Raw genomic sequence first — 23766 nt, 5'->3', positions numbered from 1 at the left:
TGTCTCCCCCACCCTTCTCTCTCTCTCTCTCACACACACACACATACGCACAAATGAAGAGCATCTTCCTTAAAGTTAAGTCTGTTGTATTTTTCTGTCAGCTCAGGGAGGCAGGGTGGGGATAGGTCAGGAATACAAGCAAGCCATGGGGACCCCTGGCGACAGCTGGGTGTTCTTCCTGAAAGAGGCAAATTGGAAAGAAAAGAAGGGAAAAGGGTAGGGATTGCGGGAGGTGAAAGGAAGGGAGGAGAGTGGGGCAGAGAAGGCTGGGGATCCTGGGAGAAATGGATCAAGAAGAGGAAGAAGAAGAAAACTTGTAACCCCGAGATCTTCTGTATCCTGAGTCATTTGGGAGAAGAAAGAAGGGGGTGCAGGGTGGGGAGACTGAGGCCCATGGGTATCACCCTTCACAGGAGGTGCCCTCAGAGGGTTCAGTTTCCAGCCAGCTCCCCACCTCTCCCCCGCCCCGGGCAAAACTCACCTTCCAGAAGGTTCTGAGAGGGTGAGTGGCGGTCACTGGACACTCTCTCCCACAGGGCCTGTGCCCTGATTAAGAGAACTGCAGGTTTTGTTCCCTGGTAACAGGATTCTGCAGCCAGCAGGGGACCAAGGAGGGATTCTAGGCAGGGAGGCCCTCCTGCCTGATCCTGAACTCTCTGAGGCAAACTCCCTGCCAGAAGGGCTCCCATGGAGGGACAAGGGACATACCAGGCATCTGTGACCAGCCAGCAGCAGAGACCTGCAGGGTATTTGTCCCTCTATTCAAGAGATAGCAGTGGAACTAGCAGTCAAGAGACCTGGGCTAGTCCACATACTAGCTGTGTGAAGCTAAGCAAGCATGTACCTCTCTGCCTTCTGTTTCTGGTCTATCCACTGGAGATGCTAGTCTTGGTCTTGTCACTACCCAGCCTTGCAGGATTTTCATGAGGCTGAAATAGACATTGTTAGTCGTGTCCGACTTTTTGAGACCCCTTGGACAGTAGCCTGCCAGGCTCCTCTGTCCGTGGGATTCTCCAGGCAAGAGTACTGGAGTGGGTTGCCATTTTCTTCTCCAGGGGATCTTCCCAACCCAGGGATCAAACCCCGGTCTCCTGCACTGCAAGCAGATTCTCTAGCGTCTGAGCCACCAGGGAAGCCCATAGACAAACAAGCCCAAAGGAACTGGTTTGTAAACAGAGCCGTGCTGCTGAGGTGATAAGGAATCATGTCTGTGCACGAGTGTGCCCAGGGTGCCTGTTTGTGCCCAGGTCAGGATGTGCGTCTGTGGTTCTGCCAAGGCAGAGTGAGATGCAGGCAGAATGAAATGCTGCTGGCTGGCAGTCAGGAGGAACTTTGGATCTGAATCTGTCCTTGACTAGCTGTGTGATCCTGGGCTAGTCCCTGCCCTCTCTGGTCCCAGGGTCCTCTCCCCGTACAAAGACAGTCTTGAGCTTCATGCTGCGGACACCCAACCTCACCCTCCAGGCCAGGCTGGGCTGGTCCCTCGTGCTGCCCAGGATCCGAGCCAGTGGTGATGGAGAGAGTCGAGAGAGAAGTCATCAGAGAAGGGTTAGGGTTGGAGTAGAAAATGGGGACGAGGAGGAGAGCATCTGGAGGAGCAGACCCAAGGCCCCCTCGACAGGAGGGCAGGAGGCGGCCACAGGCCCCGGCTACATTCATCTGGTCCCCAGGCCCAGGGGCCCGATAGGAGATGTGGCGGGGGTGGGGTGGGGGGGGCAGCGGAGCCTGGTGGGGAGGTTGCAGGTGAGAAACTCCTCCTGGTCAGGGCCTCAGGTGAGACTATAGGTCTTCTGGAGCCGGCTGGAGGGACGAAGAATAAGAGGAACAAGTCTGTGCCTCCCAGCCCTTTGCTTTCCAGGCCCTCTGTGGTTCCCAGAGCCTGCTTTTCTCTTCCAGCGCAGGGCTGGCTTCCAGCCATACCCCGGGCCCCCTGCCCCTCACCTGGTCCTCCATCCCCCTGCCTGCTTCCCACCTCCTGGGCCATCCCCACCCACTTCTCTCCTCTGCACCACCTCCCTCTAGCCTTTGTCTCCTTCCCTCCCGCTCCTCCACCCTCCCCTCCCTCTCCGCTCCCCTCTCCCAGTTCCTTACTGGGGGCACTGGCAGGTCTTCTTCTCACTAAGGAGCCTCTTGATTTGAGACATCCGTTCTGCCCGGCGCTGTTCAGGGAGAAGGAGGCTAGTCGTGAGGGCCCTGGGCCTCTGAAAGGGAGCTGTCCCTTGGAGGGGAGGCACAGGGGGGAGGGGAAAGCTGGGGGGGGGGAGGGGAAAGCTGGGAGGGGAGAGGCCAGGGCTGTGGCTGAGGAGGCCATCTGTCCCAGAATTGACTCTGCACCTTCCCTTCTCTCCCTCCTCATGGGATCTGGGACGGGGCCCAGCCGGCAGTGAGGGAGGGAGCGGTGGGCAGAGGGAGCCAGAGGAGAAGCAGGTCACAGACACAGGACAGCCTCGTGGCCGGACCGGCCTCAGGGTCGAGTGTCCCATGGGGGCATGAGGACGTCGGGGAGGGCTCACTCACCCTGCGGTGCCAGCATTTAACACAGAAGGTGCAGGAAACAGTGAAAAGCACTAGACCTGCGATTCCCCCCAACACCATGGGCAGGAGCTTTGGCCAGGCCTGGGTGAGCTCTGAAGGCAAGACTGAAAGACAGAGAGAGGCATGCTCAGCTCCCTGCCCACCGTCAGGGCAAGGGCACACAAGGGGGCCCAGGAGAGAGGGTCTCACTGCCCAGCCACACTTGGGTCTGGTCCTTGCGCTAAGAGAGCCAGGCAAGATACATGGGCCCCTTAGGGGCCACCAGGACTGGAAAGGAAAGGCTGGGGAAGGATTTTTTGTTGGGGTTTTTTTTTTTTTACCATTTTATTGTTTGGTGTTTAAAAATAAAATTTAAAAAAGACATTGTTGTGACAGTTTCAGGTGAACAGCAAGGAACTCAGCTATAGATATACATGTATCCATTCTATCCCAAAGCTCCCTTGGGGAAGGGGTTTTAAGGTTACACACCACTCTGCTTTCTGGGGAGCTAGACCAACAGTCCCCACCCTTGCTATGCACACGAATGTCTGTATGTTCGGGTGTGCATGTATGTCTGGGTCTGAAGAGGAGCCAGGGAGGGGGGCTCTTGGTCAGGTGAGCCCCACTCCTGGGTGGTAGACCTTAGGGAAGTGGGAACTTGCAGGGTTACAGGAGCCCAGGGCCACACTCGACTTCACCTCATCATCCCTGTGCCCTAGGCACCTCACCTACCACCCTACCCATCTCAGAGCAATTGGGAGGCTGGGTGGTCTCCACCAGCCCTGGGAGGGTCCCCCAGCTGAGGAGACAGGGGCTCGGGGTTAGACCATGGAACATGGGCCCTGACTCACCCTCGATCTTGGCTTCCAGCAGGACTTTGCCATTGTCACTCAGCAGACACTGCCACATCCCAGCCTTGGGCTCCGGCTGTGTCACCAACTTCAGCTGATTTGAGCCCTTCATATTCTGATTCCCCATCTTCAAGTTCAGGGTCAGCTTTGGCGGGCTGGGCCCCAGCACCTCACAGGTCAGACTGTTTGGGGACTTAGTCACTGCAGAGGGACAAAAGCCTGAGACAGGGACCCTGGACCTCCAGGAATTCCGTAGAACAATGACGATGATGCTTTACATCAGCACCACTCTGCTAGCCTCTCAGAGCACATTCTCATACAGTTAAAATGGAGGAAGCACAGCTTCTGAGGTCCAACAGTCTTAGATTTGAACCCTAGCCCTGCTGCTTATGATCTGTGAGTCCCTGAACAACTTACTTACCAACCTGAAGTGTTAGTCACTCAGTGGTGACCAACTTTTTGTGACCCATGGACTGTAGCCCACTAGGCTTCTCTGTCCATGGGATTCTCCAGGCAAGAGTACTGGAGTGGGTTGCCATTCCCTTCTCCAGCAGATCTTCCCCACCCAAGATTGAACCCAGGTCTCCTGCATTGAATGCAGATTCTTTACACCTGGGCCACCAGGGAGAGCCCCACACAATTGTTAAATGGAAAGATACACGTAGAGCTCTTGAATGGGGCCTGGCTTGTATGAAACACCCAATCTAAGCCATTATTGTTGGTGATGTTGCTATGGTAATTAAGGAGATAAGGAGGGGAGGAACTCAATATGACACCTGACACTGCCACCATCACTGTCATATTGTTATCCTCCTTAGGACAAAAATGACCCACAGAGGGGAGGGCCTTAGTCGGGATCTGAAAGGGTCCCGGCAGAGGTAGAACTAGAGGCCCTCGGGAATTCCAGTGGAGCTCACCCTAGGCCTGCTCTAGGATGTCAGGGAGGGACAGAGGATTCCAGTTCAGTTCAGTTCAGTCGCTCAGTCGTGTCCAACTCTTTGCAACCCCATGAATCGCAGCACACCAGGCCTCCTTGTCCATCACCAACTCCCGGAGTTCACTCAGACTCATGTCCATCGAGTCAGTGATGCCATCCAGCTATCTCATCCTCTGTCGTCCCCTTCTCCTCCTGCCCCCAATCCCTCCCAGCATCAGAGTCTTTTCCAATGAGTCAACTCTTCGCATGAGGTGGCCAAAGTACTGGAGTTTCAGCTTTAGCATCATTCCTTCCAAAGAAATCCCAGGGCTGATCTCCTTCTGAATGGACTGGTTGGATCTCCTTGCAGTCCAATGGACTCTCAAGAGTCTTCTCCAACACCACAGTTCAAAAGCATCAATTCTTCAGCACTCAGCTTTCTTCACAGTCCAACTCTCACATCCATACATGACCACTGGAAAAACCATAGCCTTGACTAGATGGACCTTTGTTGGCAAAGTAATGTCTCTGCTTTTGAATATGCTATCTAGGTTGGTCATAACTTTCCTTCCAAGGAGTAAGCGTCTTTTAATTTCATGGTTGCAGTCACCATCTGCCATGATTTTGGAGCCCCAAAAAATAAAGTCTAACACTGTTTCCACTGTTTCCCCATCTATTTCCCATGAAGTGATGGGACCAGATGCCATGATCTTAGTTTTCTGAATGTTGAGTTTTAAGCCAACTTTTTCACTCTCCTCTTTCACCTTCATCAAGAGGCTTTTTAGGTCCTCTTCACTTTCTGCCATAAGGGTGGTGTCATCTGCATATCAGAGGTTATCGATATTTCTCCCGGCAATCTTGATTCCAGCTTGTGCTTCATGCAGCCCAGCATTTCTCATGATGTACTCTGCATATAAGTTAAATAAGCAGAGTGACAATATACAGCCTTGACGTACTCCTTTTCCTATTTGGAACCAGTCTGTTGTTCCATGTCCAGATTAAACTGTTGCTTCCTGACCTGCATACAGATTTCTCAGGAGGCAGGTCAGGTGGTCTGGTATGCCCATTTCTTTCAGAATTTTCCAGTTTATTGTGATCCACACAGTCAAAGGCTTTGGCATAGTCAATAAAGCAGAAATAGATGTTTTTCTGGAACTCTCTTGCTTTTTCGATGAGGATTCCAACCTCAGTTCAGAACCAACCCCCAGGGACTTACCCCCAGGGACTTCAGAGTCTGCCTCCCAATGCAAGGGACTCAGGTTGGATCCCTGGTCAGGGAACTAAGATCCCACATGCAGCAGGGCAACTAAACCCTTTGAGCTGCAACGACTGACCTGCAATGCTCTAGAGTCCATGCTCCACAAGAGACGTCCTTGTGCCTCAGTTAGAGAAACCCTGCTTGCCACAATGAACCCAGCACACCCACATCCTTTTTTAAAAATTCCCCAAACCAGAGGGCCCTTGATGGACTCCACCAGGCATCCAGGGCCTAGGCACTCTCTTGAAGGGTCTGTCGTGACTTGGAGGGACCCTGAGCCAGGTCCCTTGGCCCTTGACCCCACCCTCGCCATCTCAGCCTAGCTCCTCACCTTTCATCACCACGAGGCTCACGTTCTGTTGCAACTTCCCCTTGGTGAGATCCAGGGTCAGGGTTCCAGAACCCGCGTGCTGAGGCAAAGTCCGAGGCAGAGTGAGATGCAGCGGTAGCTTCTCCGCAACAAGGAGCCTGAGGTCCTTGTGAGTCTTGTTCACCCTCACCTCTCTGTTCTTCAAGGTGAAGGTGACCCAGGATTGGGAGGAAGAATTCCCATTCGCCTGCTGCCAAGTCAGCTCCCCGCTCAGATTTTCATCCTCGAAGGTGAGTGGGAAGAAAAACTCCGCCTGCTCCCCCTCCTTCACATAGACTGTTTCTGAGGCCTTCTGGAAGGCTGGAGGGGGAGGGAGAGAACCTGGGTCCATACAGGGCGAGGCAGGCGCAGGAAAGGGGGCCAGGTGAGTCCAAATACTTGGGCTGCCACTCGAGCCCTTCAATTTCCTTCTACATCTCCTCTCCTCTCTCTGCTCTGCACCCCAGGGAGGTACCACAGCAGCACCCCCTCCCTGGAGAAGTCCTCCGAGAACAGCCCAGCCACAGGGGTCCTCTCCCTCCTCAGGATCCCAGAGCACAGAGGGCATCTGGCCTGTACCACGTGGGTACAACATTCATCACCCTTCTCAAGGTAAGTGCAGACGCTGGCTGACTATGTGCCAGGCGCTGTTCTAAGGGCACTTCATACGTTACTTGTCCTCATGACAGGACAAGGTAGGTTAGATCATCCCCATTTTGCAGATGCAGAGTCCAAGGCACAGAGAGTTCCAGTGACCTGCCCAGGGCCACACAGTCAAGTCAGAGCCAGGATTTCAGACAGAGCCCATGAACTTCATCACCGTGCTACCCTCCTGCGTGTCACAAGAGTCACCCGGGGGACAGGGTCTGGGGTAGCACCTGCCCTCTGGGCTTTTTTTTTTTCCTTCCCAGTGCCTACTCAGGACTGTGAACCTGCAACATCGAGTTTCATCAGGGCTTGCTTGTTGCTGTGAGCATCTCTGAGTTAGTGGACTTGCAACTTGGTGGGAGGGGGAAGCTGAGGCAACCAAGAAGACAGATGCCCTTGACAGCCCTCCTCTGGGGCTTCCTCCTGGGTCTCTGGGGTCCCTGACATCCTTACACCCCCGTCCCTTCTTTCTTCCATGTCCACTCCCCCAAGGATGGCTTGTGAAGAAGAGAGGGCCAGCGTGTCTCTTAGGGCAGACTTCTGCTCCAGGGGATCCTGGCTTCAGCCTCCCCGTCCCCCTAAACCAGACCCCCCGGAGCAGAGCAGTGAGGGCAGAGGAAGGTCTGGCAGGCAGGGGGTGCCTGCGGGGAAGGGGGAGCCCCTCTTACCCAGCACCACGATGGGTATTTTGATCTCCAGTGTCTGCTGGCTCTGGGAGATAGTGCATGTCCAGGTACCACTGTCCTGCAGCCCCACCTGGGCCAGTGACAGGCTCTTGACGTCTCTCTTATTATTATTCCCTGGACCCTTCCATTGCACAGAAGGGTTGCTCCCAGAGGGACTCTCCAAAGTCAAGGTCAGGCTCTGTCCCAGCAGCACGTGGGTGTCCGAGCTGGCAGTCACTGTGAGGGGAGCAGGTGAACTGTGTCACAAACACACACACACACCGTCTCTCCAAGAAGAAGAGAAGAAGCTAGGAAGCCTAGGGTATCGCTCTGTCATCCGTTTGTTGTTTCAGTCGCTAAGTTGTGTCTGACTCTTTGGGACCCCATGGACTGTAGCCCGCCAAGCTTCTCTGTCCATGGATTTCCCAGGCAAGAACACTGGAGTGGGTTGCCATTTCCTTCTCCAGGGGATCTTCCCGATCCAGGGATCAAACCTGCGTCTCCTGCATTGACAGGCGGATTCTTTACCACTGAGCCATCTGAGAATCTGCAGTTACCCTTGTTCCAACATCTCCCTTCTGTCCACCTCCAGCCCAAGGCAGAGTTTCCTCTCCCCTCCCGCTCTCCTCTCTTCCTTGTCTCTCTCTCTCTCCTCCCTCTGTCTCCTGCCTTTCCGCCCCTGCACCTCCCGCTCACCCCCAGGTCTCTGTCTCTGCTTGCCTGACCCAAGGCCTGAGGAGGCACTGAGGAGACACAGCGGACTGTCTGATCTGTCTTCAGACTGTTGCAATGCCAGCAGCTCAGGCCCTGGTTTGGGTGCAGGGATGCGAGTCAAGGAGGAAGGGAAATTGGCTGGAGGTCCCAGGCTGCCCCACTCACGTCTGAACACCTGCAGTTCCACCTCGAGCTTCTTGGTCTCCACTTCACAGGTATAAGTTCCCGAGTCAGTTACTTGGAGATTCTTGATGATCAGAGGAAAGGATCCTTGGTCCCACAGGTTTTTTTTGGATTCCACTCGATGGCTCAGTTCAGTGTTACCTGGGAGCAGATCCCATATGGAGGAGGTTGGGTACCCTGGAAACAGTGCATCCCTGGCAAGGGTGGTACCCACGACTCTTCTGATCTGAGTTGCTGATGTCCAGTAGAATCTGCCCTGGTCCTAATCTGAGGACCCCAGACTGGTGAGGAGGTCCAAACACATTCCTTTACCTGGCCAGGACAGCATCTCACTAACCCCAAATAAAATCATAACCTCCCTTAGAGAGCACCAGCCTCTACATGTGTGCACGCTAAGTCACTTCAGTCATGTTTGACTCTGTGACTCCATGGACTGTAGCCCACCAGGCTCTTCTGTCCATGGGATTCTCCAGGCAAGAATACTGCAGTGGGTTGCCATGACCTCCTCCCGGAGATCTTTCCTACCCAGGGATCTAACCCATGTCTCCTGAGTCTCCTGCATTGGCAGGTGGATTCTTTACCACTGAGCCACCTGGGAAGCTCCACCAGCTCCTACAGGCCAACACTTTACACACATCATCTCAGTTAACAGTCATAAGTCTGAGAAATAGGTACCGTTTTGCTTATCTTGCAGATAAGGAAACAGAGGTTCAGAGAAATTAAGTAGTTGTCCAAACTCTTGCTTACACAGTATTGGCAGGAACATAAACCAGTGCAATTTCTTTGGAAAATAATTTGTTTTGTTCTTATTTTTTAAGTTTTTATTGAAGTATAGTTGATTTAAAAATGCTATGTTAATTTCTGCTGTACAGCAAAGTGATTCAGTTATACGTATACATATAGCCACTCTTTTTAAAAATTCTTTTTCCATACAGGTCATTACAGAGTATTGGGTAGAGTTCCCTGTGCTATGCAGTAGGTCCTTCTTAGTTATCTGTTTTCTATATAGTAGTGTGTATATGTCAATCCCAATCTCCCAATTTATCCATTCCCCTGGAAGGTAATTTATAATACTCCCAGAATTACGAATGTACATACAGAACGAAATGTCCACCATGAAAGAAGAGGTTAAATAAGTTAGACTTCACCCTTTCAGTGGAATGCTATAAAGAAAAATGAGGAGGCTGTTTATATTCTGAGATGGAATAATATCTAAAAAACACTGTTAACTGAATAAAGCAAGATATTTTCAAGGCTACCACTGTTTGAAAAGGAGGGGGAAAGTTATTTATCATCTATCTACCTATATTTCTATCTGTCTATCTATCTTATAAACGAACAAATATTTGTAGAGGTGAACACAAGGAAATGGTCGCCTTTGTGGTCACTGGGGAGAGGAAGTGAATCCTATGAGAAAGGTGTGAGAGAGCTTCTCCGTTTATGCCTTTTGCTACTGATTGAATTTTAACTCCAGTATGTGGTGGAGCCAGGATTAAAATTCAGTCTGTTGCGGGACTTCCCTGGTGGTCCAGTGGCTAAGACTCTGAGCTCCCAACGCAGGAAGTTCAATCCCTGGTCAGGGAACTAGATCCAACATGCCACAGTTAAGACCTGGCACAGACAAATAAATAAAAATGAATATTAAAAAAAAAAACTTCCACTGCATCCCATGTCCGCTCAGCAGATAACTCCCAGCCCCAACCTCTCGCCTTCCTCCTGGGCCCACGTTTCCAATGGCCCAAGGAATGACTTCATCTGGATGTTCTGCCATCACCCTAAAACTCAGCTGGTTACAAATGAAATCTAACACCCTTTCCCTAAAATAACTTGTCCTCCTTGCTTCCCTGTTAAAAGCTCTTCTGGGTCTCATCAAGACCCCCTTGTCCAGACTGTTCTATACTTTGTAAAAGCGATTTTACTTTGTGAAAGTTCTAAGAGTGTGAGAGAGTCTGGGATCAATTCTTGGAGGAGACCAGTACAGAACAAAGCCTTAAAAGAAGGGTAGGCAGGGGACTTCCCTGGTGATCTGGTGGCTAAGACTCCACACTCCTAGTGCTGGGGCCTGGGTTAGATCCCTGGTGGGGGGACTAGGTCCCACATGACAGAGCTATGAGTTCACATGACTCAACTAAAGACCCTGCCTCAACTAAAGTAAGATTCTGCCTGCCTCAACTCAAGATCCCGCAGGCCAAAGACTGAAGATCCTGCATGCTGCAACTAAGACCTGGTACAGCCAAATAAATAAATATTTTTCTTTAAAAAAAAAAGAAGTAAGCTAGAGGAAAGTGTTGCAGCAAGAATGTCTAGGAAGGGGATAAAGTTCCAGGAAAGTCATACAGGCAGCCACCTCAAAGCAGTCAGGACAATATCTGGGTGTGAGGTGTCCGGCTGAGGAGCTGCGGGAACCCATACTGAGGGAATGAACGTCTGGCAGAGGCTCTTCCAGGCTTAGCCTAGTGGAATAGGGAGTGGCTGGTACTGTGTTGGGAGTCAGCGCTGCAGTAGGAAGAAGAGAAGCAAAGTAGGAGAGACCAGTAGCAAAGGGAATTGCCAGGAAGCTCCTACTGTAACCCAGGGGAGGGGTAGGTGGCCTTGGCTAATGAGATGTTCCCATGAGAACAAAGAAGGTGAAACGGAAGAACACTTCCACAGGAAGGAACGGCCCTAGGCAGGGACTGAGGGGAAATCAGGGATTGAAGTAGGGCAAAAAAATCGACTCTGGTTCAGAAACGGAGCAGTCAGGAGAGTGATCCTGCTGTTGTCAGAGATCAGGAAGTTTGGGAAGGGAAGCCATTCTGGAAGAAGTTCAGATCTTAGGAACAGAACAAAAACATCAACACAAAAGAGGTGAGAATTTTTAGAAAGGAGCACAGTGTTTCAAGCTCACAGGCGATCATAGAAATGCAAATTAAAACAATGATGATATGTTTTTCAACTATCAAAATTAGCAAAAAAATAAAAGAGAGAAGGTTTTAAATATTAGTATTCAGTGCCAGCAAGGGCTCCACTGAGAGAGAGACACACACAGTGACATTATTATCTAGACTTACTGTAAATGGATAGAACCTTTCTGGAAGCAATCTGGCTGTATACACCAACTTTTTTTTTTTTTTTAAGCTCATATCCTTAATTTCATTTCTAGAACTTTATCCTTAATAAGTTTAAAATTCAAGCCAAAATGTAGGTACAAAAATAATAATTACAGTGTTCTTAATAGGGTGCAAGATTAGATGAAAAGATAATGGCTGCATGTTAGAGCATACTAACTTGATGGACTATTAGGTGAGCACTAAAAATGACATTTATAAATAATTTTCAATGAAATGGAAAACATTCATAATATACATTTTTAAAGTTGTGTTAAGATCATCTTTTTCAGTTAGTTATTTGAACCACAAAAATTATACAGACTCACAGACTCAACATTTCTCTCCTTCCTTGCCCACCCTCAATACTACTGCAAACAACTTACTGTGGATTTCTTCATGCTTTTTTCTGTTTGTGTAGCTATATATTTACACACATTGAATTTTCCTTTTTTTTTTTTAGTATCTATTTTTATTTAATATTAATTTGGCTACACTGGGTCTTAGTTGCCACATGGGGGATCTAGTTCCCTGACCAGAGATCAAACCCAGCGCCCTTGCATTGGGAACACTGAGTCTTAGCCATTGGACCATCAGGGAAGCCCCCACATTGAATTTTTAAATTAAAATGGGACTCTACTATTGATACATACATAGCTTACTTTCCACTTAACAAAATGTGCTTGACATCCTTCTAAGTGTGTGTGTGTGTGGAGCTTCTTCATTCTGTTTGTTTTGTTTTGACATTATGAAAGCTAATCATTTTACTCTGGTGATTCTTTAAACGTTTTCTTCTGAGAAAATCATGCAACCATAAGAAATAGCGCAGAAATATCTGGAATACCCTTGACCCAGCTCACCCCAAAAGTAACAGCTTGCAAAACTATAAAGCACAGTATTGTTGCCAGAATATTGGCATTGACACAATTCAAGATGCAGAACATTTCTAGCACTATAAAGATGTTACCCTTTTCTAGCCAAATCCTCTTCCCTCCCAGACCCCTTTGCCCTGACTTCTGGCAAACACTAATCTGTTCTCCATTTCTATAATTTGTCATTCTGAGAATGTTATATAAATGAAATTATATAGTATGTTACTCTGTGGGATTGGCTTTTTTTCCCATATAGCATATTCCTCTGGAGAGTCATCTAGGTTGTGGTCTGAAACTATAGTTCATTCTTTTTGCTGCTGAAAAATAATCCATAGCATGCATACAACCATTCACCCATTAAAGGACATCTAGGTTATTTCCTGAAGAAGGCAATGGCACCCCACTCCGGTACTCTTGCCTGGAAAATCCCATGGATGGAGGAGCCTGGTGGGCTACAGTCCATGGGGTTGCTAAGAGTTGGACACGACTGAGCGACTTCGCTTTCACTTTTCACTTTCATGCACTGGAGAAGGAAATGGCAACCCACTCCAGTGTTCTTGCCTGGAGAATCCCAGGGATGGGGGAGCCTGTTGGGCTGCCGTGTATGGGGTTGCACAGAGTCGGACAGGACTGATGCAACTTAGTAGCAGTAGCAGCAGCAGGTTATTTCTAGTTGTTGGCTACTACTGATAAAGCTGCTGTCAACAATTTTACACAGATTTCTGTGTGATCATAAGTCTTTATTTCTCTAAGGGGTAAATGTCTAGGAGTACAATTGCTAGGTTGTTGCAAGTTTAGCTTTCTAAAGAAATTTCCAGGGCTTCCCTGGTAGCTCAGTGGTAAAGAATATGCCTGCCAATACAAGAGACACAGGTCTGATCCCTGGTCCGGGAAGATCCCACAGTCCATGGAGCAACTAAGCTCGTGTGCCACCACTACTGAGCCTGTGCTCTAGAGCCCAGGAACCGCAACTACTGAAGTCCTCAAGGCCTAGAACCCTTGCTACCCAACAGGAGAGGCCACCACCATGAGAAGCCTAGGCACTGCAGCTAGAGAGCAGCCCCCGCTCCCTGAAACTAAAGAAAAGCCTGAGCAGGAATGAAGACCCAGCACAGTCAAAAATAAGTAAATAATTTTTTTTTTAATTGCTGAACTGTTCTCTAGAGCAGCTGTACCATTTTATACTCCCACCAGCAATGTAAGAGTAACTGGTGTCTGCACCCTCACCAGCACTGGATGTTACTTTTTTTTTTTTTAATTTTGGCCATTCTGATACGTGTGTGGTGATATCTCCTTGTGCTTTTAATTGGCATTTCCCTGATAACTAATGATGATGAACACATTTTCATGTGTTTGTTTGCCATCTCAACGTCCTCTTTGGTGAAATATCTCTTCATGTCTTTTGCTTATTTTCTAATTGGATTGTTTGGGTTTTTTGGTATTGAATTTTGAGAGTGGTGTTCATATTCTAGATACTAGTCTTTGTTGGATATGCTTCTTAATCTTTCAGTTTATTAATATCTCTTAATGACTTGGTTGCTCAGTTGTGTCCAATCCTTTGCAACCCCATAGACTGTAACCCGCCAGGCTCCTCTGTTCATGGGATTCTCTAGGCAAGAATACTGGAGTGGGTTGGCATTTCTTACTTCAGGGGGTCTTCCCAACCCAGGAATTGAACCCAAGTCTCCTGCATTAGCAGGTGGATTCTTTACCACTAGCGCCACCTAGGAAGCACAAATAAATAAACTAAACTTGAGCCACTGATTGTTTTGTATTAATAGTACAAAAGAAGCAATAAATATTGCATGCCTCCTAATGTGATGAAATGGTAATATAAAAACACCATCTATAAAATGGTCTTGTCAAAAGATTAAACGTGTGTACCTCAGTGTCCATAGCAGCACTATTTGCAATGACCAACACATGGAAGCAACCTAAATGTCCATCAACAGAGGAATGGATAAAGAAGGTATATATAATGGAATACTACTCAGCCATGAAAAAGAATGAACTAATGCTATTTGCAGCGACATGGATGGACTTAGAGATTGTCATACTAAGTAAGTCAGAAAGAGAGAGACAACTATCATATATCACATACATGTGAAATCTAAAATATGATACAAATAAACCTATTTACAAAATTGAAACAGATTCACAGGCAAAGAAAACAAACTTATGGTTGCCAAAGGGGGAGGAATAGTGTATAGATATAACTGAATCACTTTGCTATACACCAGCAACTAACACAACACCGCAATTGAAGCTATACTTCAATTTTAAAAAAAGATGGGGCTATAATGCTTTGTAATATGGAGTACAGTTATTAAATAAGTCACTGAGAGAAAAAATGAATGTAAACTTGATCATGTCTCTAGATCTAATCACCATTTCTAGGAGATTTAAGGGACAGAGGAACATGTTAAATGCTACCACAATGTAAAACTTATAGGGCAATTGCCTGGTTTCTTCAAATATCAGTTGCAATAGGGGGCAGAAAAAGAAAAGTAAATGTATAAATTCAAAGAGATTCAAGGGCCATATCAAGCAAATACCATGCATGATTTTTTATTTGAATTCTGATTCAAATAGACCAGATGTAAAAATAATATTATGAGGCATTTGGGAAAATTTGAACACTGGATAATTTTGGTCATAAAAGAATTAATTTTAAAGCCTTGATGATGATATTATAGATGTGTTTTTAAATCAAAATATAGTTGATTTACAATGTTTCAGGTGTACAGCAAAGTGATTCAGTTATATGAACAAACATTGGTCATGAATTGATCATTGTTAAAGCTGAGAGAGATACACAGGGGTTCATTATATACTTATTCAACTTCTATATACATTTGAATTAAGAGAAAATGTTAAAAAAATGCAAACAATAATAAATCAAATAAACTTATAAAGAATAAATACATTTCACACTGGTGGCATTTTTCTACTTTTGACTCTATGACTTTCTCCCATTCAATAATGTATTGAATATTAGAAGCCATACCCAGAAGAAAGAAGTGTTACTTAAACAGGAGCATGAGGGTAAAATTTACGTGAAAAAATAAGATTGCAAAATAATGTTCCTAAGAAGTTTTGAAATCTTAATTCTTTCCACTTTGAAAGCTAGAAAAAGACTTCCCTGGTGGCACAGTGGATAAGAATCTGCCTGCCAGTGCGGGGGACATGGGCTCAATTCCTGGTGGGGAAAGATCCCACATGCCGAGAAGCAACTAAGCCCATGTGCCTCAACCACTGAGCCTGAGCTCTGGAGCCCACATGCCTCAACTAATGAAGCCCTTGCCTAGAGACTGTGCTCCACAACAAGAGAAGCCTGTGAAATGAGAAGCCCACACACATAAACTAGAGAGCAGCCCCCCGCTCGCCACAACTAGAGAAAAGCCCAAGCAGCAATGAAGACCCAGTATAGCCAAAAATAAATAAATTATATTTTTAAAAAGCTAGGGGAAAACATTCTGTTGCTCTTAATGGAAGTAAACAAAGTATCATCATTGGTCTGTAACAACAATATTCATGAAATCATGGGTTTCATATGACAGCTATTTTTCTAATATCCATTAAAATAAGGTCATCAATATTAAAATAATGAAATTATAATAGACCACCAGAAGCCATTCCCCAGCCCACCAATAGCTGGCAGAGGGCGGTTCCGGACTTGGGGAGTCCCTGAGACTCTGGCTGATGGCAGAACCCTCCAGAACCCCAGAGTTTACTAGGAGCTAGGCCCTGCCACGGGGGTGTTCATTCCCCAGGGCTCTCTTCTGTAAACAGGGAGCAGGACCCACCTACCTTTGTGCAAGAAGAAGCCATGACTCCCCAGAATATTGGACTGGGAAAAATCTTTCCAGCTGAAGACCATGCTCCTCTTCTGGGAAGCCTGGCAGGGTAGCTCTGCCTGGTCTCCTGCCTCACCCAGCACCACTGTTTTTCCCTGAGTGCCAGCCGGGAGCATCGCTAGGTGGAAAAACAGGGGGGTCAGGCCTTGAGGCTGTGGTTGCCCCATCCCCCACCTGGCATTCCCCAACCAGCCCCTCCTCCCAAGCCACCTGCACCCGGACCCCAAGTCTGAGCACTCACCCAGTTGCAGCACCAAGAACAGGTGCCTAAGAGAGGTCCCCAGCCCCATTGTGGCTTTGCTGAGGCAGACAAGGACCTGAGCCTTCCCCCGAAGAAAGGGCAGAGCCTGGGGGAGACACCAGTCAGCAGTTAGCAGGCGTTCATCTGGCTGGGTCCCCTTCATGACCCAGACAGCCAGGTGGGAACCTAGACGTGCAGGCCCCTGAACAAGATACCCATGGGTTACATGCCACGCATGCTATGCCTGGGCCAGGGATGGGTTCTTTGCCAGGGGGAATCAGAAAAGGATTCTCAAAAGACTTCCCTCATGGTCCAATGGTTAAAAATCCACCTGCCAAGGCAAGAGACATGGTTTCAATCCCTGGTCCAGGAAGATTACACATGCCATGGAGCAGCTAAGCCCTTGCGCCACAATTATTGAGCCTGGGAGCTGCAACCACTGAGCCCCCATGCTACAGCAACTGAAGCCCACGTGTCCTACAGCCTGTGCCCCACAACAAGAGAAGCCACCAGAATGAGAAGCCCTCACAACGCAGCTAGAGAGTAGCCCCCACTCGGTGCAACTAGAGAAAGTCTGTGCCCAACAACAAAGACCCAGCACAGCCAAAAATTAATTACTCAATCAATGAATTACAAAATAAAATGAGTGAATGGACTTTGGTGTGAACTAAAGTTTTTAAAAAATAAGAAAAGAATTCTCAGAGAAGGTAGCAAATTGGTAGGAACTGGGACTAGGGAGTCAGGCCAGGTCATGAAGGTCCCGGAACGCCGTGACCCTGGGCGCTCGAGGGAGCTTTACTTAGAGAAGGACAGGAGTAGACTTACAGGATGGCTCCCTCCAGCTGCTGAGCAGAAGAGGACCTGGAGGAGGTCAAGCACGGGAGGCAGGATTGTAAGAATCCTGGTGGGAAAAGATGAGGCCTGAACTCAGAGAGACAGACTTAAGGGAGGAGTTCTGAAAGAAAACCCCCAGGACCTGCGGTCTGATTCAGCATGAGGGATGCGGTCAGGGAAAGGGCAGAGGGTGATTCCCTAGAAGGCCTCTGAGTGGGACAAGCAAAAAGGTGATACTCCAGAGTTTCTGTGGGCTTGGAAGACAGACAGGGCCGTGGGAGAAGGGGTCGCAGAAGGGCTCTTCATGGACCTGGAGGAATGGGCAGCACTGGGTTGGAGCAGTGACTCCCCATGTGTGATCACCCGAGAACTTGTGAGACAGGCAACCTCTGGGGCCCACCCTAGACCTCCGGGATCAGGAGCTGGGGTTGGGTGCGGCTGTCTGTGTTCACAGCCCTCTGGGGGACTGGTGCACGCTCAAGTCTGACAACCCTGAGTCAGGTGGAAAAGAAAGGGGAGGGCACCCCACCACAGTCTGCGGAATCAGGGGCGATGGGGCGGGGCATGTGGCTGTGGAGTGAAGTCTTGGGGAGTGGAGCCTGATCTCGCATCTTGCTGGGCAGGCCAGAGAGTTAAGGCTGGGCTCTGCAGGCCGCTGGGAGCCGCTGCTCGTTTTGGAGCAGAGATGTGACAAGGTCTTTGAGAGCTTTAGGAAGCTCAATCAGATGGTAAGGGGACCAGATGACACGGAGGAAGTAGAGCCAAAAGGAAGGCCACCAGACAGTGCCTCGCAGGCAGGCGGGACCAGGCTCAAGTGTCTTTGAGGTGGTGGTGGAGGGTTGGACTAGAAGTCTGGGAGACTAGCAGAGGCAAACTATTACATAGAGGCTGGATAAACAACAAGGTCCCACTGTATAGCACAGGGAACTATATTCAATATCCTGCAATAAATCGTAATGGAAAAGAATATGAAAAAGAGTATAGTATATATAACTGAATCACTTTGCTATACACCAGGAACTAACACAACATTGTAAATCAACTGTACTTCAACTTTTTTTTTTAAGTGTCTGAATTTGGCCCCAGATTGAGGGCGGGCCTCAGAGCAGTGACAGCCTTGGGGGCTGTCAGCACACACCTGGCACGCAGCTTGTGTATCCAGACCTACTTTTCTCCCCTCAGCTCCACCCCCAGCCTGGTCTTTCTGCTGGGGCCCACCTTTCAGTGAGCTGTTTGTTCTGAACTCCCAGAGTCTCCAACTCTGATCCCTTTATGGGCACATCCCACCTTCTACCATAGTTTCAGTTCCTGCCCTTCCTCCACCAACAGTCAATCTTAAGGGAAATCAACCCTGAATATTCATTGGAAGGACTGATGTTGAAGCTGAAGCTCCAATACTTTGGCCACCTGATGCGAGCAGCCAACGCATTGGAAAAGACCCTGATGCTGGGAAAGATTGAGGGCAGGAGGAGAAGAGGGTGTCAGAGGATGAGATGGCTGGATGGCATCACTGATCCAATGGACATGAACTTGGGCAAACTCCAGGAGATGGTGAGAGACAGGGAAACCTGGCGTGCTGCAGTCCAAGGGGTTGCAAAGAGTTAGACACAACTGGGCAACTGAACAATAACAACTCTCCCCCACCAACTTGATCTCTAGGCTGGAAATGATGGTCCAGCCAGCAAGGCCACCGCTGGCCCCATCTGGAGCACAGAGAAGGGTCTTGGGATGTATTTGGTTAACTTAAACCAAATTGAATTGAACAGAGAGGGGAAATTACTGATTACTTTTTTCTGGACTCAACATGGTAATTCTGTTACTAAAAAGTGTCTGTACACACCCAAACCTGGCCTGGATGAAGCCAAGTCATCCCCATCCATACAGCCTACTCTTGTGCCGGTCCTCTAAAGTATTCTCTTTTCTTTTAAAATTATTTTTAATTGGAGGATATAGCTTTACAATGTTGTGTTGGTTTCTACCATACATCAACATGAATCAGCCATAGGTATACATATGTCCCCTCCCTCTTGAACCTCCCACCCACTTCCTCCACCTTCTTTCATTTTTTTAATTTTTTGACCACATCACAAAGCATGTAGGACCTTAGTTCCCGTCAAGGATCAAACCTGCGCCCCCTGCATTGGAAGCACAGAGTCTTAATCACTTGACCAGCAAGGGAAGCCCACACCCCCGACTCCCAGGCATTCTCCATGCTCTCTGCCCTGCTCTCCACATGGAGGCTGACCACTGCACACCTTATATGCTGTGTCACCCAGGCTCCTTCGCCCTTCAGCTCCTGGTTGGGGTTGGCCAATGAGAAGCACCCACAAGAGATGAGCAGGCCGGGGAGAGAAGAGAGGTTAGGGTGTTCTATCCTTGTTCTCTCCTGGCTCAGGGCATATTTTCCGGCATCAGCTGTATTCCCTCCCTTGCCCTTTCCTTCCCATGGTGACAACAGCTCCTGCCAGGTGGCCCCCTAATAGCAACTCAAGCCCTAACTGGGTTTCAGTTAGGAACCGCTCTTTCTGGAGTGGTCTTGAACCGTCTGAGATGGATTCTGTTTTCTGTTGTCCACTGATCCATGATAAGGAGGCAGCACTTGAATGCGTGCTAAGGGCTTGACCCTCCTAGTGAGGTTTGAGCAGGGGAAGCCTTCTCTTCAAGAGGTGTTGAGGCACCAGACGGCAAAGCAGCAGGCAGACTCCTGAAGGGGAAAGGGCCAACTTGATGTTGCTTCATCTGCCTGAAAGAGGAACTACTCAGGGCCTAACGCCTGGTAGGAACTTGCTCGAATTTTTTTTTTAAACAAGATAACTAGGAAGATAAGTGGTCAAGAAGGAGGTTTGGGGGGTTTCCCTGGTGGTCCAGTGGTTAAAAATCTGCCTTGCAATGCAAAGGACACAGTTTGGTCCCTGGTGCGGAAAGATTGCACGTGCCGCGGAGCAACTAAGCCTGTGCGCAACAACTTCTGAGCCTACGTCTAGAGCCCAAGCTCTGCAACAAGAGAAGCCTCCGCAGTAAGAAACCCACGCACCGCAAGCAACTCGAGAGTAGTCCCCGCTCATCCCAGCTAGAGAAAGCCTGCATGTGGCAACAAAGACCCACCACAGCCAAAAAATAAATAAATAAATCTAAAAAAAAAAAAAAAGAAGGAGGAGGAGGAGGTTTCCAGGAAAGGAAGAGGGAGGCTAGGTCACGGGTGAAGTTGTTTACTAGTTGGCCTGGGACCACAAGGCACACAGGAGGAGGCTGGGGTGAGAGAGTAGGGCGGAGCACTCTTACATCTGAAAGTAGGTCCCACTGTCCGCCCATCCTAGACTCACCGTGTCCTGGGTGAGCAGAGAGTGAGGGAGTGTCCATGTGAGATGCCCTTCCCTGAGGTTCAGAGTCAGCTTTGACGCCTGAGCAAGACTAGGGACGTTCTTGTTCTTTCCCAGGTGTGGTCAATTTTTCCTCCCCACTCCGTGATCCTGGCCTCAGTGCAAGGCCCACTTCCCACCCCCAAGTTCCCTGTGTTGCCCCAACCCACCACCCCAGGGCTCAACTTTGTCGGTGGAGGAGGTTCTGGGTTTCCAGCTGCTGTTTGCTTTGATGCCTGGGGCTTCCGCTGCCGCCCCAGAGAGCTGGCCTTTGATCCCCACATCCTCAGCCTCCCCAGAAGCGCTCTGCCCCGGTACAGTAGCATCCTGTACAGTGTACACCGCAGGCTCCTGAGGCTGTCGGGAGGGCCCACTGTTCCCCGGGCCTTGACTCCTCTCTCTCTCCCTGTTTCTCTGCTCGCATCTGTGCTTCCCCTCACCTCTACCTTCAGCTCCCTGTGTCTGTCTCTCCTCCTCTGCTAGGAGGCAGTTCTAGCTCTCCTGGCTTGCCTGCGGGGCCCCTTGCTTCTTCTCCCTCAGAATCCCTTCTCTCTCCAGCAGCCACTAAGCCCAAGTCCCTTCTGGCCTGGAAACCAGCATCCTGGCCTCTGGGTGGAGGGTTGCAGTCTCCACAAGCTTCTGTGTGAAGGGAGCCTGCAGACTACAGCCTGGGACCCAGGATAGATGCCCGGGGGGATGGCTGTGGGGTGGACAAAGGAAAAAGGACAGATTCCTCGGAGGAACACACAGAAGTCCCAAGGGAGGATGACGGGAGGATGGGAGGGAAAGAGAAAGGCGGGGAGGGACCCAGATTAACTCATTAAAGCAGCAGCTACATTTACACAATCCTCACACACAAGGCCCGGGGTAGCACAAACGAGGTAGGGCAGAGGGAAAGAAGGAGATTCTGAGACACAAGACACAGGCCTGGAGCAGGACACTGAGAGGCAAGGAGAAGCCAAGAAGGCAACGCACTGCTCGCCCTCGGGGCCCCAGCGCCCCCTACCCCGGGCAGGGCTGAGAAGCGAGGCTCGAGGCTGGGGGGAAGAGGGCACAGCCCCACCGCAATAACAGTCTGTGGTCCCGCAGGCACTTTTATCTCCTCCGCATGGCCCCCATCAGCCCGCCGCGGATGTGCCCCCTACTGCACGCGCCCCCTCTGCTGCGCTCCAGCTTTGTGCGAATGTAACTTCCTAGAGACATGGTCCCTCGAAGGGACCCTTGTGGTTCGGTGGCTGCAAACCTCCACCATCCTCTCCTTTGCCTCCGCCGCCCACATGGAGGGGAACGGAGCGCCCCCTCTCCTTCCACGATCCCCAGAGAGGTGCAGAGCCGACCTCAGCCAAGGAGCCCACAAACCCCAGCCCCTTGCCTGGCCCCTCCGCACACCCACCCTCATCAAAGGCATTTCACTCAACCAAGACTCACTGAAGCTCTAAAGCGGCCAGGCCCTTGTTTACCCAACTCCTTGATGCCATGCCAGGGCCAGGATCAGGGTCCAAGGGCGATGGGGCTTCTGCCCAGAACCGGCTGATGGGAGGGAGTCTTATCTGAGGTGGACCTCTTCTGCCTGAGGGACCCCACACTGAAGGAGGGAGACATCCCACGGTCCTCTGGGAACCCCTTCTTCTGAGGTGAGGAGGGCGGCCATTTTGTTCCAGCCCAGACTCTACACAGCGCAAGAAACTGTCAAACATGCAGTGCGCGGACCTCCCCGGCATCAGGCTCTACCCTCAGCCCTGCACCCCGAAAAGCCCACCCCGAAAGGGCAGGACATTCAGGAAGAGCTGTCCCACCCAGAGCGCAGTGTCTTTGAGTGAGTGACAATGGGGCCTTTCTATTCTGAGGGATCTGACTGTAGGGAGGAGGCCCCCATCCGCACATACACAGAATCCGGCCAGGATGGGAGGACAGTGGACACCCTGGGGAACAGGGCTGGAGGCCAAGGAGGCCTCAGGAGAGAGGGGAGGACTGAGGACGTGGAGGTGGGAGGCTGGGGTCCTTCCAAGCGTTCTGCTTGAGAGGCGTCACCTCCTCTGTGTCCCCCACACACCCCCCACCAAGCCCAGGGAGGGTCTGCAAGTCCTTCTCTAACCACCTCCCCCCCCACCAGCCTCCTTTTCTAGAGCAGCTGAGACCCTAACACTGATTTCTTAGAACCAATTTTTCTAATGATGTAGTGGCCTAAAAATACGTATCTCTCCCTTTTACCACATGTCATACCCAGGAGCTCGGCTTCACCCCTTTCTCAGAATTTTAGCTTTCAATCATCTCATTAATCATTTTTAAGCTAAAGTGGAAGTGTCTTTAGATAATACTGTTCAAAAATACTAAAAAGGCACGAAAAGCAAACAAAAGTGTAGGAACATAAACTGAGTAGAAGGAGGCTACATCAGTCATATGGCCTATGAAATGCGGCAAATATGATTTCTGGTGTGAATTTTGGTGAGTAAGTCATTGGGAAAATTAATTTGATGGGAGAAATGTCTCTAGACCAGGTTCTACTTCTCTTTCTCTTGCTTTTATATTGTTTTCTCTTTTCCTTTCTTTTTCCTAGACCTCCTCCCTCTTTAATATTTGTGGGTTCTTTCTATGTCTCTCCCATTTCTTCTTTCCTCTTTTTTCCCCCTCTTTTCCCCTCTCCCTGTCTTTATCTCCTCTACTCCCCATGACCAGTGGCCTTTTTCAGCCCGGGGCCCTCAAACGCCCATTTCTTCTCTGATCTCCAAGTCCGAGTCAACACCCTTCCGCCCCGGGAGCTGAGCTGTGTGCAGTGGGGCTGTGAAGAGAAGCATGGCAGAGTCCCTTGGCTTCTGCAAGCTCACATTTCCAGGGGGAGAGTGTGGCTCGGGAAATGCCAGAGTAGGTGGACGGAGCTCTGGGCAAGACCTGTGACTCCAACACATCTCTTGCCTTGCTCCCCTCCCGTCCCCAACCCTCAGAAAGGAACGAAGCCTGGTCTGTGCCTCTTACCTCCCAGCCTGGGTCCCTCTTCCCTTCTGCTTCTAGCGCAGGTGTGTCTCTGTGAGGGTTGGGAGCAGAAGCCCACTGGGGAGGGCGCCTGTTACTTCTGCAGACAGAGATACGCTTAGACGGAGAGACAGGAAGCCTGGTAGCGAGTCTCCTCCACTCCCCAGGCCTGGGCCAGCCCCCAACGTCACCACCTAGGACTGGGGTCCCCACCCCCTGCCTTTTGGGGAAGATGTCAGAATGAAAATGGCAAAGTCAAGGGAAAAAATTCCACAGAACCCGGCCAGAGCCCAGAATGTGGTCCCACTTCTCGGTGGATGGCAAGAAAAAGCGTCAATGTGCTTTTGGTGGCTAGCAAGAAAAACATTGATGGACCAGTGATACTACAGTCTGGCCAGGGCTTCAGGGAAACAAGAAGTGGGAGGCAGATGGAGGAACCACAATAACTG

At 49.7% G+C, this 23766-nt stretch overlaps 1 protein-coding gene across 3 annotated transcripts; it reads right to left on the bottom strand.

The window, feature by feature from the left end:
• Window positions 1–69: 69 nt before the first annotated feature.
• Window positions 70–23469, bottom strand: CD4 (CD4 molecule). Of its 3 annotated transcripts, none has more exons than XM_025283112.2 (10): window positions 23321–23469; window positions 16155–16260; window positions 15867–16031; window positions 8081–8239; window positions 7205–7438; window positions 5871–6230; window positions 3366–3566; window positions 2518–2639; window positions 2092–2159; window positions 70–1800 (listed from the first exon to the last, which is right to left on the bottom strand). In XM_025283112.2, exons 2-10 carry the CDS (start codon window positions 16201–16203, stop codon window positions 1770–1772), a joined length of 1389 nt encoding a protein of 462 aa, XP_025138897.1. In that variant the 5' UTR covers window positions 16204–16260; window positions 23321–23469; the 3' UTR covers window positions 70–1769. The 3 variants fall into 3 exon arrangements, with proteins under 3 accessions (XP_025138897.1, XP_025138898.1, XP_025138899.1); XM_025283113.2 differs by having other exon boundaries at window positions 5871–6209; XM_025283114.2 differs by lacking the exon at window positions 8081–8239.
• Window positions 23470–23766: the final 297 nt, after the last annotated feature.

The sequence above is a fragment of the Bubalus bubalis genome, chromosome 4 (assembly GCF_019923935.1).
Source record: "Bubalus bubalis isolate 160015118507 breed Murrah chromosome 4, NDDB_SH_1, whole genome shotgun sequence".
Taxonomy (NCBI): Eukaryota; Metazoa; Chordata; class Mammalia; order Artiodactyla; family Bovidae; genus Bubalus; species Bubalus bubalis.
Note: the sequence above shows the minus strand (reverse complement) of the source record. Positions and strands in the feature narration are given on the sequence as shown.

What these genes read in the sequence shown, in the direction of transcription:
- CD4 (XM_025283112.2), bottom strand. Translation starts at nt 16,203, where the DNA reads ATGGGGCTGGGGACCTCTCTTAGGCACCTGTTCTTGGTGCTGCAACTG. An exon ending in GGAACTGCAGGTGTTCAGAC is followed by an intron (nt 7,439 to 8,080) that starts GTGAGTGGGGCA and finishes CTCCCCTCACAG; the next exon opens with TGACTGCCAGCTCGGACACC. An exon ending in GAGCCTCGTGGTGATGAAAG is followed by an intron (nt 3,567 to 5,870) that starts GTGAGGAGCTAG and finishes GTCCCTCTGCAG; the next exon opens with TGACTAAGTCCCCAAACAGT.